Here is a 15,657-nt window from a genome sequence, read left to right on the forward strand (position 1 = left end):
GCGCGGCGCATTGTTCACGGATGGAGCTGCGAGTTACATTTGAGCCTATGCTTTGGGCGTCATGTCTTATTCACTATTTACCTGTATTAACATATTATTCGATACATGTTCTATCTATCTAAATGGAAACTAACATTTCAATCAATGAAAAGTGTACATTATTATAATCATTATGTATGTGTGTATTTATTGAATATACGGGTTACAATTGTATGTATAGAATACAAATGGGAGGCGGTTACATAATGATCGGAAGTCAGCAAGTAAGTAGAAGCGAGCACTCACCATGGCTGGGCGGCGGGGAGGGCGACTTTATGAGATCACCGGATTCCTCTGCAACATACAAACAATGGATATGAGCACACACATTATCTATATTATGTTTATATAATTATAATAATATAAAATAAATGTTTCATGGATAGATAAGCAGTCTCATTGCAATTATATGGGCAAGTATATTCATGGTTCACTTCATAATACATAGGCGTAGTCCGTAGATTAGTTTTACTCTCAAAACCTGAGAATACTAATTACTAAGATACGCTTTGTTAGTGTAACATAAACAACACGCTTTAACTGTTACGTCACTTAGTCGTAGTTTTAAGATCGTGTTTCAATGTTCTCAGATGTAAGCCCGGCTAACCCAATTACGGCGAAGGTGGGCACGAAGCAAGTGTCCTTTGATACAATTAGGGAAGCGAGTTCGCGTGTTAACTTGCGACGTTGGGCTTCGGCCTAATCGCGAGATTATCGGCGGTAAGCCGCTCCGGCCGCTCCGCCCGCCCCGGCAACGCCGCGCCGCGGGCCGGGCTGGTACCAGTGTGCGGTGTCGCTCCCGAAACCTTCATTTACCTGCTTATAGAATAAGCAGGCAAGAAGTCAGATTTTAATGATAGTACTTTTAGGTACTCCTACAGAAATCCCAATCGACTATAATATTATGTACCTACTTTTAAGTCCGATTCATTCCATCTTCATAGTTCACTGCATATTGATAACAATTATATAGCTATTCCCTGTTACAACAGACCCTTGTTAAATATAATTGTTTTAAACGCGTGAGGTGCAATATTAACGTTTGTTTATTTAGTGACCGTAGGAGCTAAGAGTATCTAGGCGTTAGGGCGCGGTGCGCAGCGGCCGGTGTCGGCTAATGAGATCAGCTAATTACGGCGGTCAATTAATCCGATAATCTGAAGCAGTACAAGCCTACCGGCCGCCACTTGATTACAGTTCGATATAAAGTGACGTCACACTATAAAAAATACGTTTAGCTAACGTGTGCGCGACTCTGTTATACAATTATTGAATTACCGTTACTTAAATAAAAGTTAGTTATCACAGATAATTAATATTGTATGTCGAAGGCATTTATTAAAAAAATTACTGATGTAATGGCAACAGCATTATCTTAAAGATCAGTCGCTCCATAGGTCTCGTATTATAGTTCGTGCTACATTCGGAATACACAGCCAAAAGCGTTTTTTTACGTCTACACACGGTTAATAGACTCGATAATAGAATACGTCCCGTGGGAATGCATATACCTGCAGATAATCCAAGAGTTCGACAGTCGCGGATATAAAGGATTTGCGAGTGCGCGGGCGCACGCAAATAGAGCCCGTCGGCGCTCGGCCGCCGCGCAGACAAGGGGCTGACAGCGAGGCAAAAACACTATTTTCGTAAAAAATCATAAAACACGGCGCATTGTGCTATGCTTCTTATTGAATCGTCATCAGTTTTTTATCGTATCGAGATCGAGTAATTCGGAAAGGGTACCCGTAGTACCTACATCCATGTCGGGTAGGATTTGTATTAAATTTATTTTAATCGCTAAAAAAGCGACAGTTGTCAGTTTTTTTACAAAACGTCTCAATCGTATAAAATTACAACCGAGCTCAAAAAAACAACGCTGGATACTACAATAATCTTTTTAATTCTATGAAGAACACCTAATATAGTGGACAATATCAAAATCAATTGCTACTATTGTAACGAAACGTTCTAACAATATAATTAATTAAGTATTTTTTCTTCATTTGTCCCGCAGTTTTGCGCTTCAACAACCGAGGCAGCAAAGGATTGACAGGATACTGTTCATATAATGTACCTAATATTGATTTACCCAGAGGCGAGAAGAAAGTATATAATTAAACAAGCCGATAGATAACATCAATCGATGGTACAAATAATAATGAGCGTATAAAACTACCGACAAGAAACCCGTAGGGGCTGCAGGATCATGTTGGCAACAGGAACATAATGTATAAGGAGTTAAGGCCACATAGGACTCATTAATATTCCCTTTTGGGTCGGCACCGCGCGTCAAGCTCAGGACGTACACATAGAATAAACTTGAATAAGCATCAAGTAAATCAGTGAAAATGTGAACATAAAAATATAGGTACATTGTAAAGTACATGAGGATACTTAATATAATTACAAAAAAAGTAGTAAGTATATGAACATCTTTCAACAGCTCGTATCATGTTCAATTTAAAGTACCTATATAGGTACAAACCTATAAAAAGATGAGATTTTCATTTGAATATCATCTGATATTTGATTATCATCTGACCTATATCTAGGTTGGTACTCGTAGATTTATTTAAATATTTTGACTATTCTCTACGTACTAAATGATGCTATAAAATCGAAAATTCACCTAATAATTATACCACGTACCACGTACCACGGTACCGTGTACCACGAGAAGCAAAAACTTAATAAGGGGCACACCCTTATTAAATGATATTATATTATTAAATGAAACATGCTCAGACAGAAGCATAAGAGTTTATAAAGATGCATATGAAATAAATAAAACCAATTAAACCAATACAAATAAAGAAATGCACACTATAACAGATATTTTGGTTATAATCGAATTTCAACCGCTGGACGACAACAAGATAACTATGTACATCTAAAAGATTTTGTAAAATGTTGAAGATGTACTTTAATATTTTGTATTATTCAATTTCAAAAGAAACAGTTGCACCTTTTTAGTTAATCTAGAATAGTATGCACACTAAATAGCGAAGTCGAATATACTTATAAAATAAACAGGCACTTGACTTACGATATGCGCAGAAAGGTCGCGAGGAGGCGCGCACGCACGCCGTGAGTACCATGGTGAGCGAGTTGCAGCGACTACGGCGTAGCGGATCGCGCGGTCGTAGCGCGGCGTAGCGGATAGGAGCGGAGCTCAGAGACTAGTGCGCGCGGTGCGAAGGCCGACAGGCGACTGGCGCCGCGCCCGGAGCGCGATCCCGCATTCGAATTAAAAATTGAACTTTTTTGTACGAATCCGTTTCTTTTCCGCCCTTAGTGAATTTTTTTCGCGCGTCTCGCCATTATTTCGATTACCTGAGATGAATTTTTTTAAAGCTTTCGCCCGGCGATGCACGTTAAAAGCTGTTTAATTTTTTTATGAAAGGGGAACGACGGGTTCGGCTAACCGATGCGCGAATTCCGATATCGAGTTTGATTGAAAAAAGTTAGAAATCGGTTAAGTTACATGATGCAGCCCGTGCTGCACCCCGCACCCCTTGCTTCTTATTCACTTTTTATGCTACAAATGACACTCTCCTTTCTAGCAACACTATACTAGCGAAACCGTTAATATTATTAATACATAATATAATATTATAAATGCGAAAGTAACTCTGTCTGTCTGTCTGTCTGTTACTCAATCACGCCTTAACTACTGAACCAATTTGCATGAAATTTGGTATAGAGATATTTTGATACCCGAGAAAGGACATAGGATAGGTTTTATCCCGGAAATCCTACGGGAACGGGTTTTTCCTTGAAAACGCGGGCGAAGCCGCGGGCGAAAAGCTAGTACATAATATATCTTTTTTGGTAGATATGCATGTTGCTAATTGCAATAATACTAGCCTACCGCCTACGGCTTCGCCCGCGTTGTCTAATACTGTGCTAAAACGTAATAAATTATATACTAAAATCTTCATCTTGAATCACTCTATCTATTCAAAAAACCGCATCAAAATCCGTTGCGTAGTTTTAAAGATGAAAGCATATATTATAGGGACATAGTGACAGACAAAGCCTGCAGTTTATGTCTTCGACTTTCTTAATAGCGAATATATTAATTTCGTTTTTTTTTGTGACTTCTCATAAATATACATTTAGGTTGTCTTGATTGATTTTTTTTTTATAAATAGGTATCTACTAAAAGCAAGGAATATAAACTTGTAGACACTTATAAAATCGGTATTTCCGTAGAGCACCGAGAACCGTTTTGAAATGTAAAGTTCGGACATGAAAGTTCAATCAGTGGTCCAAGGGGCTACTGAAAGTATAAACAGCACTTTGTAATGGAAATGCGCAAACAGCGGCAGCGCGGCCGCGGCCTTTGAGTTGCAGTGGCGAGCTGTTTATTTAGGCGCCCATATATTGCTACTTTGAATAAGAAATTCGCTCTTTGTACTCGAGAACTCTTTAAGCTGAATAAACTATCGAGATCGGTCTCATAAATGATGTTTTTCTTAGGAGCCACCCTCCGTCGAGTCACGCTCGACTGATCGCATGTAAATGTAACTTCATACGCTTCGTTTCTAATTTCGATCGACAGTTCTATATAGGTCAGTGAGGCGCAGTTTTGTATTTTCAATTCATTGGGATATCAACTGTTTTAATATTACACTAATCAAAACAACGATCAACCATTTTAAGAAAAATTAAGCTGCTACGCTGGCTACGCTCGTAGCCCGTAGCGATTATATTTTATGATATTTCCATAATGCAATTTACATCATATATTTAGTTCCACACGTGTCTTAGACGCAAGGGAAGGGTTGCGCGCGCGCCTCCTCTCCATTACTCATAATTAATAGATGTCGCCTCATGGCGCGGGCGCGGGGTTGCGGACTTTAATATATCATGATCGATTGATTTCATACTTCGTACACGTTCCGGCGATTCAATTTGAGCTTAATGACTATCCAATAGCCATATAAGGTGTTTTTTCTAATGCATATAAATTACACAAATGCAGTCAGTCTCTTTATAAATTTATTTATTAATTAGATATAATACATATATCAAATCACAAACTATCTTCTAATAATTCGGTAAAAATACGCAAAGCGCTCAAAATTTTTTTTTTTTTTCAATAGATACATGAATAAATCGTGAAGTTAAACCGTTATAGTAAAGAAATAAAAATAATGTAATCATGTGTTTTATAGCGGCTCTAAGTGTGGCTAACAAGTGTTTTAACATTCGCTGCATTTCGCCCTCCGGGAGGCCGGCTGACCCTCCGACCTGCATCTTTTTGTTACGAATTAATATTATAATGTAGCGGGGTCCACTTGTGCTCTGCTCATAAATATTTTGTTCCTATTTTTAATACTGAATTATTGTGGATATTATGTCTCAAATGGAACAGCAAATTTAATTTTGCTAAATTCCATTGAAATACATATGTACACCAAGTTTTAAGTTTTAGTTTTCATTAGATACATTATGCTGGTACATAAAATAATATGGAATATTTCACATAATATTTTATACTTAATCAATAATAAAATAATAATCAATCTCCTACAAAATTTTTCAATAATTGATAATACTTAACTTTATTTCTTTTGGTAAAAAAATGCGACGTTATTTTTTTTAATGGATCGGTGTAAATTTCAAGTGTGTGTGTTTCAAATAATATAATTTTCCCTATAATTTACTGTCGCTTTTAAATGAGTATACCTACCATTTTTATTTGAAGTATCTTACAATTATTAATTATTTTTATTAAATAAAATAAATATTACAGGTTTCTAAAATAATATATTGTCTTTGTGCTAAAAATACCAAGACTGAATTTTTTACCTGTTAAGGCCTTGAGGCCGGCCAATTAAAACATAGATAAAACTGTAATTGAATAAATGATAATATGAGCATCGTGTAGCTTGTTATGATCCTGTAATAGAGAGAGGGATCTGAGAGGGGTCCCCGGGGAGGTGCTCCTCCGCTCCACAGGACCACAGACAGTTGGCAGTTGACACACATCGCAACCCATTCTCTGATTTACATCCCCGACGCGTAATGAACGTCACGCGTTAACAACTTTTCAATTATTTATCAAATGACATGTAATGAGGTTTTTGAAGGATACAATTTTTAATTACATCATCCTTTCAAATAATTTATAAATACGATCTTAGAATACGATTATATTGTTGCATATATTACCGGAAATGTATGTATTCCGTCATTGTATACAATTCCTAGGAAATGTATAGAATTCCTAAAATCGCTCGGAAATGTGTGAAATAAATTGTCTTATACACATTTCCTAGAAAATCTATACATTTCCTAAATAGCTATCGGAAATGTAAAACATTTAAGATATTGATATGTCACAGGCAAATTGTATATAATCTGGCCGTTTACAAACGGTCGGTATTTTGTAGTAACTATGCCGATAATTCGTAATCAGAAATTTTTGGTTTGGATAAGGGGATGGGTTAGGTTAGGTTCGTGTTTTTTAAAACTACACAGAAATAGGAGCCCCACGAAGTGGGGCTCCGTCGGCTCGCGACCGTCTTTTTGTAGAATTTTGGAAAAAGACGAATTTTCGGCATGTTAAAACAGCTAGCCGTAATGTAATGCGGCGGATTATACAATTCGACTGCGCCAAATATACGCGGGGACAGCGGGACAAGGGGACTGATTACTTGCCAAATGAAAATTTGATTTTATAAGAATAATTAATATAAGTTGATTTTGTGATATTTACGTTAAAAGTTAGATAGTTGATTTTTAAAATGTTAATTAATAATTAGTAATATGAACATAATATTATTACAATTTTACGGTATGACTGTAACTCGATTGTATCAATAAGAGCTATAATAAAAAAAAATAACAACGTGTTTTATTACAGAAAGCATTTACTTTACACATTTCCTAATACGATATTGGAATTGTATACAATTCCTAGGCAGATTATACATTTCCTAGGATATGCATGCATTAAATAGTTTTTTAAACAATATTTTATACATTTCCTAAATGGTATCGGAATTGACAACATTTCATTTTTTATAAGGCCACGAAAGAAAAAAACCGTTTCTTTATTTTGCTCTTGCGATTACAGAAAAAAAATTATTTCATTTTTTAATCGCATATTTTAAGAGAAATTAAATAAAAACGATAAATGTGATGATGACGTCATACATACGGAGGAATAAAAATGCGCCTTAGCCTAATTTAAAAAAAGTAAAAAAAAAAACTATCACTGACATTTACAGGGTATGGCATGTGTCAAATTTCATATTATATGTCATTTTTGTGAATTATTCATGTAAACAAACTTTTAAATCGTGTTATTGTGTTTTGGTTTTCTAATTTAATCTCATTAGCGTGATGTTTGTTCGATTGGAGTTGGACCAATTCATTTATATCTATTTATATTATACAAATAGTGCCTATAGTGTTCATAATTTTCTTGAAATAAAAGACTTTGTTTACTTACTAAAAGTTGTATTTATTTAACACTTTCCAACGTTTTTGGGATAGTATATTTGTTTCCCAGAAATTTTCAGCACCCCTTAACAAATCCTGCATAAAGTCATAATCATCAGTACTTGTGAATAAGTTTCTTTTGTTTAAAATTTGGATCAGCAAATAACAAATAACAATATTTACAAAGCTTGACGACTCAAAGTGACAAATGTGTCAAAATGTCAGCTGTCAAGTTTTTTTTTTTAAATTTAAACTAGGTATGTGGCAAAGGAAAAAATGTATTCCTCCATACGGAGGTATGACGTCATTTGGCGCTTACGACATTTTAGAATGAGATGATTTTAAAACTCAAAAAGATGAATGAAAACTTCCATATTTAGAAAAAGCAAAAAATACGTGTATCATAATTTTTGATCTAGTTTTCGTTAAAATAAAAAAATAAGTAGCTTAAAATTTTGAAATGTTGTCAATTGTACACATTTCCTAGGAATTGTATACAATTCCTTGATTTCATACATTTCCGGTAACATATATAAATTGCACCGCACAATGTATACTTTGCAAAAGTCCTCTCAAAATATTGTAATAAGTAGTGAATAGCTAAGAAAGTATTAGATTTCTATTTATTATGTTTACATATTATAATTGAGCCGGAGTATTTGTTTAGCATGTTAACAAGATAATATCGTCGTTAGATATCAAACGGGTTCATAAAGTGTGCCTAAGTATATGACAACAAGATGACAACATTAGCATTGTTCTCTGCGAAATCGCTTCAAGTTCCAGTTCAAATAAAATGCAGCGATATTGAGTCAGAGAGGCAAACAAATAGTCCGCCGCCCTCAGAGCGGTATCCGAGCGGGAGGAGCGCTATCGGCCGGAGTGCAGACTGCAGCCGTAATGAATTGCGACTCTTATCGATTGGTATTCAGATTGCATCGCGTGAGGGGCGCGGGGGGAGGGGGGGAGCCCGGCCGCCATGCTGGATTAGCGCGGTATTTGCATTTTCAATTGTATCCGAATGAGGTCGCAGCGAAGGGTTGCGCGTGCCGCTAATCCCGTTAACTGGTGCTGTACATAGCCACCCCGCCCGCCCCGCGCCCCCGCCCGCTCCACGTGCACCCTTGCTTTTAAATCGCTTTAAACTTCCCGAGTTTACTTTCCAATAGGTATTATTATTACGCGCTCTTTTTGCGTCTCTTTGTTACAAGGTAAATATTGTTTCACTTGAATATCGAATCGCAAACAACGAGCCCCCGTTCGCTGCATACGCACATCTGATTTATTACATTGAGAGGACAATAAAACAACGATCGGAAGTATTTTCGACTTGAGGACAGCATTTTTAGTAAAATGTAAAATCTGTAAGTATACCATAGAATAATAACTAGTAGGTAGCTAACTATACTTCAATGCAACTACATAGGTACTTATAAACTTTAAATACCTGCATATTAAGTAAACGAGTTTTGTTTACGTTTATAGTAAGTACCTATTTATTTAATTTTAAAAATAGCTTTTAAGTTTCTTTAAATTTAAAACAGAAGTGTTTTTAATAGCTAACAGAAGCTATAAGTAGAAAGCGCAGAATTAAAGGTAACATGCACTTTCTATTTTTCTGCACCTTTGCAGTAAGTAAATCACTTATGATATTTCACCTCTAAACGCTTTACAGAGGAAGTAAACATTGTCATGGCTCGACGTCTCAGGATTGAATCCAATTGTGTTTGTGCGTGTGTGGGTGTGAATGAATTTCGTTTTTCATAAGTTATTATAAAAATACCGGTATTACTTTATATTCCTTGTATTCAATTAAAATAAAAATGAAATGAAAAGTAATTGGTGGGATCTTCACCCATTGTGTCTGCGGACGAATGCCTCGAGATGTGAGTAGTTTGCAGCTCATTAAGGGTGTCGCGGGGGCGCGTGTTGCGGGCGTGCGGGGTGCGGGGCGGGGGGAAGGCCGGCGAGCGGACTTCAGGGGGCGAGGGGGAGGGTGGTGCTAATCAATAGCCGATGCAGCTGCAGCGCCGCTAATGCGAGATAAGCCTTTGTCGCGAGCCAGCATCTTGGCGATGCGATGGCGAGATAACTGTGTCTTTGATGCGAAGTCTATTTGATAGTGGGTAATGTGATCTATTTGATGTATTTCTATTTCATATGGACTATAACTCTATCTAATGAGAACGACGAATAAAATACCTACCTCATAAATACATAAAATAAAATATCATGTACCTACCTCTATATTCAAGTAGATCAGTCGAATAGCGTTGAACTCTAACACATCGCCTCTACATTTACATAATAACATTACGAGCGACCCCTATATAAATTAAAAAATCTGATACCTAATCTATTATGCTAAAAAACACATAGTTAACCCTTCACATCTCGGCAGAGGCGCAGGTAGCAAGGCGGCGCCGATGTCGCATGTAAATTTATGTAAATAGCCAATCTGCATGCGGCGCGGCGCCATTGGCCGCGGCCGCGGAAGGGTTGCGACTTGCGACCCGCCGACTGCCGCGCAACTCGCGGCGTGCGACTCGACGGCCACGTTACGCGCATTACGCGCACGTGGCGCGCGACTCGCCGCCGCTATCGCACCTAAATTATCATTAAATGACCCGTATTTTGAAATTTTATACTGATTTATTTAATGGCTGAAATGCGACAAGTTTAATCAGCTCAATCATATTTTATCGCTTTGGGTTCAGTAAATCTCAGGCCAGCGGACGTAATGTAAACATTGCGCGCGCTCTATATTTTAATACAGTGTGCACTCTGGGAATAATATTTAATCATGTCTTTCCTAATATAGATAGCTTAATTTATTTAGAAATGCTCGAATTACCTAATGTTCCAATAGATTAGAGAACTATCTAAACTGTAAACTAAAGAAAATGTCGGAACCTCCGACAATATAATAAGTTACTGTTGTTAAGTTTGATTCGAAGGATCTACAAGTTTTTGCTGTATAAAGGTCTAGGGACTAGGAGTATCGAGGGAGAGCCAGCGCGTTGTGATTTGTGAATGTATGAACCAGCCGGAGCAAACAACAACATAATGTAGCTGCGGCCTGCGGCCTGGTGAGTCACTGAGTCCGCCGAGCGACCCGGGCCGCCGGGCCCGGGGCCGCGGGCATTCTTATTCAACTCATGTTTACCGCAGACTGGACATAGACGCGGACGTACTTATGTTTTGTACGTCAGTGAGTTTGATCGGAATCTGTTTCGCTCTCCACCTGAGTCTGTAAATTATCTATCAAGCCGAGTTCAAGCGAAGAGAACTGGCGAGCAGCAGCCGTGTGTATATTCAGTATCCCACCAAAAACATAAATGTAAAATTTGGAGCCGAGTTCAATCGTTGACTTAATTTGCCAAAAAAAGAAATGAGAAATAAAAATGTGTGCCAAGTTCTGCAGACAGTCCAGAAATTTATTTACAAAGATGTATTAAGTTCTTAGGTTTACTGAAAACTCAATTGTTTTATTTTCCCTTAGAGAACAATGTTTATTCCAAAATATAACTTTTTTAATTTGAATAATATCTATAATTATTTTCACAAAGCAAACAACTAATGACCTATTGAACCCCATAATTTGATGAGGCTAGTTTTTAGAACCTCACAAAATATAAACAGTATGTAAAACTAACCTCATCAAATTATGGGGTTCAATAGGTCATTAGTTTTTGCTTTGTGAAAATAATTATATTGGGTAAATATAGTGGGATTACATTTACAGATTCAGGTTCAGGAAAAGGAACAATATATTGGCAGATTTTCATTAGAAAACTTAAATACTACTTATTTATTTTTCTTTTTCGTGCAATTTTATTAAGCTGGCGCGAGTGGACGGCGACATCTGTGCCGCTGTGCGCGGCTGAGCCCAACTGTGTGAGTTCACGCCAAATTCGCATGCAAATCGATTTGAACGCGGCAACTGTGCCGAGCCGGCTCGCGCTCGCCCGCGCCGAAACATTTACGAGTTAATGTCGTTCGCGTCGGAACGTGTTTCAGATTCTCCTCACCTAGCCGTCGAAGATTAAACACGATTTGATTTCGATAAAATAAAACTCGCCTCGATCGCACATTCGCATCACGTAGCTCTTTAACTCGAACTCATACTAAACAACGTTACAGCGTTATATTTTATTCATGTTCGATGTCAGTATACTTTTATCATAGAAGTCTCGGTCATCCCTGCGAAGGTGTGCGCGCGGAGTGGCCGGGCGGAACCAACGAAAGTGCTTCGCGACAGGCAACCCTTTGAGTGTGAGCGAGAGTGGAGGCTGACAGTTAGCCAAACGGATTTGAGAGCGCGCGCCGGCAGCTGCGGCGGCGCGTGGCGCGCGCAGCTTGCGTGTCAGGACTCAGGTGGACGTGTCCTATTGATCATCTCGCAAACACTTTCTTCTGCCAGTCAGTTCAAAGAAGAATTATACACCTTATACATTTTTACAAGGCTCCTACATAAGCTGCTGCTCCTTCACTGAACGAACTGATATACAATTTTCTGAGAAATAGAACTTTAATCTGCATTCATCGCTCTCTGTATTAGGGTCGTATCGTGCAGCGTACGCGTCGTGTACCTAATCTATGTAGGTACATATGCAATCAGTAAATCTCGGTAATGGCCGCCGTCGTGCGGCCGCATACGTCAGCGCGGGTGTACGAAACAGCCGCTGCCTCTTGCATATGGTCATGGAACGATATCGACCAGTTAAATAGATCACAACTCGACAAGTACCCGCGGTCGACTCTTGTCAAACGAACTAGTTTTCTTTTAACTTTACGCGAGCTTTTACTTCGCTACATGTTTTGCCACAAATTAAAGCTTTAGAGTCTAAAGCTAACGTCACGTCGACACATTATACGTCTAAAGTTTAGACGTAAAATGTATCGATAAATCACTTCATAGTTAAAACGGCACATATTTGAGTAAATATACAAGAATAGTCGTAGATTTGAAGGAATTTAATCAGACCGAGATGTGTTTAATTTTCTGGTATTGAACTCATCGATAGATTAAAATCGTTTAACGGCGTTTGATCGGAGCGGAAGGGTTGGGGAGGATCTGCCGCTGACGGCGGATCAAAGGCCGCCCCGGGCTCGGCCGCACTCTACTCACTGCCGCTCCCTCGCACCGCTTACAATTATTGAGATATTTGACTAAAATACTCATCCGTTTACGTTAAATATGGATGAATACAGAGGCAGGAGTATGAATATAAAGTAATGTTCCAAATTATTAATTTATAAAAGTTAGCTGCTAATTTTTTTATAAGGTCAGGTCTTCACAAACTCAACGGTTCTCGATCAATTGTGTAAATATCAAACTAAACGTGCCTTGATATTATGGTTTTTTATTTATGAGCGAAGTGGAAGCGGGAATAACAATAAAAATTATCTATCTATCTATCTTTCTATCTATTTTGTACCTACTGCATAAAGTAGGCAACAGAAATTGCAACATCAAACGTTGTCTTTATAAACAAACATCTAGGTACTAAGTACGCTCGATCTATAATTAGTGGACATACAAATAATGTTATGACTTTATATAACAACTTATTTTTCTGTGTGTTTTCGCTCATTCAGTAGCACAGATTGAAAGATGCAGTTCGTTAACTGCCACCGAACAGTAGGTAAGTAGTTATGTTATGAATCTATCCGTGTCTGTGATGATGATACCCTCGCAATGTCTTCTTTCCCAAGGCGCGTCGGTAATCACGAACCGGTAAATAATCATACAAATTGTCAGCAAATAAGCTTTTTATAGGTACAAAGTAAGTGATTTAAACAAATTTCCTCCAACGAGCCGTCGTTTCCGACATTAGCGTAATGGTGTCGTCGATGTAAACATTATAAACGCATTAAGTTTAATCTAATAAGGCGGCGCGGGACTCGGGAGTAGCGAAGCGTGCGGACTGCGGCGGCGCGGGCGAGCGCGGCCTGTCGTCCTGCCTGCGCTGCTTGCTGGTGCTGGGCGAAGTACTGAGCAACTCGCAAATAGCAGACGTGCGGGGCAAACCATGGAATACTAATTGAATGTCAACTACAATCAACGTAAATAGTAGAAAGTGGCGAGTTTGGCGGTCGCACGCACACACACACACCCGTGTTTACGCGCTTCACTTGCATCTGGCGCGCACGCAGGTGATTAGCGTTTTAATCGCATTTCATTAATTAATCATTCGATGCTCGCGTTATTAACATAATATTCTAATTTGTTTATTAATATTAATATCGCTTCGAAGGTATTTCCCAACATGAATCAATGAACCGGCCGAGAGAGCGACGCAGCTCGCGGCGCGAATAAAAATTGTAGAGCCTCACAAAACGAGTTCTGTTTGAGTTTTATTTACCAATGTTATTTGAAATTCGAAGCGCGTAATATGCACGTGTATTAAATTTGCAAACATTAGCATCGTAAAACTCAATCCTCTCTGCATTTAGCGAATACCTTTAGAGTCGTATCGATATTCGATTTAGTTCTATACCTATTTTAAGTTTATAAAAAGACGTTAAATAAATTAACGACTATGCTTATGTACCGTTAAATATTTTTGAACAAAATTTGATTTATTACCTATAGGTAGAGTTAAAATAAAACGATTTTTTATCTCAGCCGCTATAAAATGTAATTTATGTGTCTAAATTCGCGACTGTTAACAAATCAGTTACAACCATTGACAAAGGCAATTCGAGACGGCTATGTGCGTCGCGTCGACGGGTGAGGCGCGCGTGTGTGTGTGCGCACGTGCAAGGGTTGAGAGACAAAGGTACCCCGGTGCCCGGGGGCAGCAGGAGCCGTTTTTTAGCGGCGCGGGCGGGGCGGGGCGGGCGCGGGGCGGGGCTCTGCTTTGCATACCCACGCCCTCATCTACATAGCGGCCTCTCGGCCCTCCCGCGTCCTCACGCGGCTCCGAGCTGCATACGACACGCGGGACACCTAGCACACCACCGCGGCCCGCACGCTCACATATGCGCTGTATACACAAACTGGCTTCTCACTGAACTCGTTTACCAGTATACTCTCATTAGCATTGTATTCACTGGACTTGGGAAAGTGTATCTACTATTTGGTATAGTATCTTCAAACTTCACATTCTAAACTCTTAACGAATGGAAGCTCCCGCTGAAATATAAGTGAAGTTCCTAACTTATATAATATAACTTACTCACATAAAATAAGTACATATCTTTGATAAATTTTGCAAACCAGGAAACGGTCTATCCTATGATAGACCGTTTCCTGTTTTGCAAAATTGGGTTTCAACCGTCTGTAAAAAAATGAAAAAAGAAAAGTGAACTATAATATAATAGATATTAAAATATATCGTCTGATTACCTATCTCATTGTCTATTAGTATTAACTATCTGTTCACCACACACCTTGGAATTAACTTTACGGATCGAACGAATATTTAAATGCAAACACATAGGTAGGTACAATTTTTATTTTGTAGTTATCAGTAAATACCTTTCCGCACCTAGTAAAAAAGTTAATTAGGTATGTTATGAATTTGCATGACAGAATCACTCCAAGTTTGTCTTGAACCAAGCTTTTTAACTGGAAGTTTTTACCGAGTTACTACAAAATATATTTTTAATGACAAGCTTACAATGATTGATTATTATTCAAGCTACAATTTTCAAATGTAGGAAAAAAGTTACATAAAATGTAGAGCTGTTGTGTTTCGAGCACTATCGCATCTGGCACAATTATACATATATTGTATACCTAAGTACGTCAACTTCTTATTTATTATCATAACATTTCCTTCAATAAATAAAAATTCTTATTTAGCACCAAGCCATGATTTAGATAATAGATATTAGCTCTATAGGAACATGTAGGTACTTAAACCAATTTCTTAGTGACATATTTTAAAAAAAAATTTTGATGTTAATGTAACAATATATTATAGTATAGTGAAGCATAATATCACAATAATATTATGAAGGGTCATAAATTATTTCAAAGGATATGAAGCGAAATGCATGATAACTAGGTACCTACGTACCTACCTATTGGCCATCGTATGAGTTCATCATTATTAATATGTTGTTAAGCTTGAGCAGCTTTCATTTATGTTTTTAAAAAGTGGTACATGTTATAGGAACCTCTCTAGTCACGTGTAAGTAGTAATGGGATAC

The 15,657-nt window shown here is 38.1% G+C and overlaps 1 protein-coding gene across 1 annotated transcript in view; it reads right to left on the reverse strand.

Moving 5' to 3' along the window:
- The window catches only part of LOC123694114 (POU domain, class 2, transcription factor 3-like), a 71,722-nt gene that overhangs the window by 5,323 nt on the left and 50,742 nt on the right, over positions 1–15,657 (reverse strand). Inside the window, exon 3 of the mRNA XM_045639433.1 lies at positions 286–333. Within this exon, the coding sequence (XP_045495389.1) occupies positions 286–333 (48 nt within the window). The remainder of the gene's footprint in view (positions 1–285; positions 334–15,657) is intronic.

This window comes from Colias croceus, chromosome 8 (assembly GCF_905220415.1).
Source record: "Colias croceus chromosome 8, ilColCroc2.1".
Classification (NCBI taxonomy): Eukaryota; Metazoa; Arthropoda; class Insecta; order Lepidoptera; family Pieridae; genus Colias; species Colias croceus.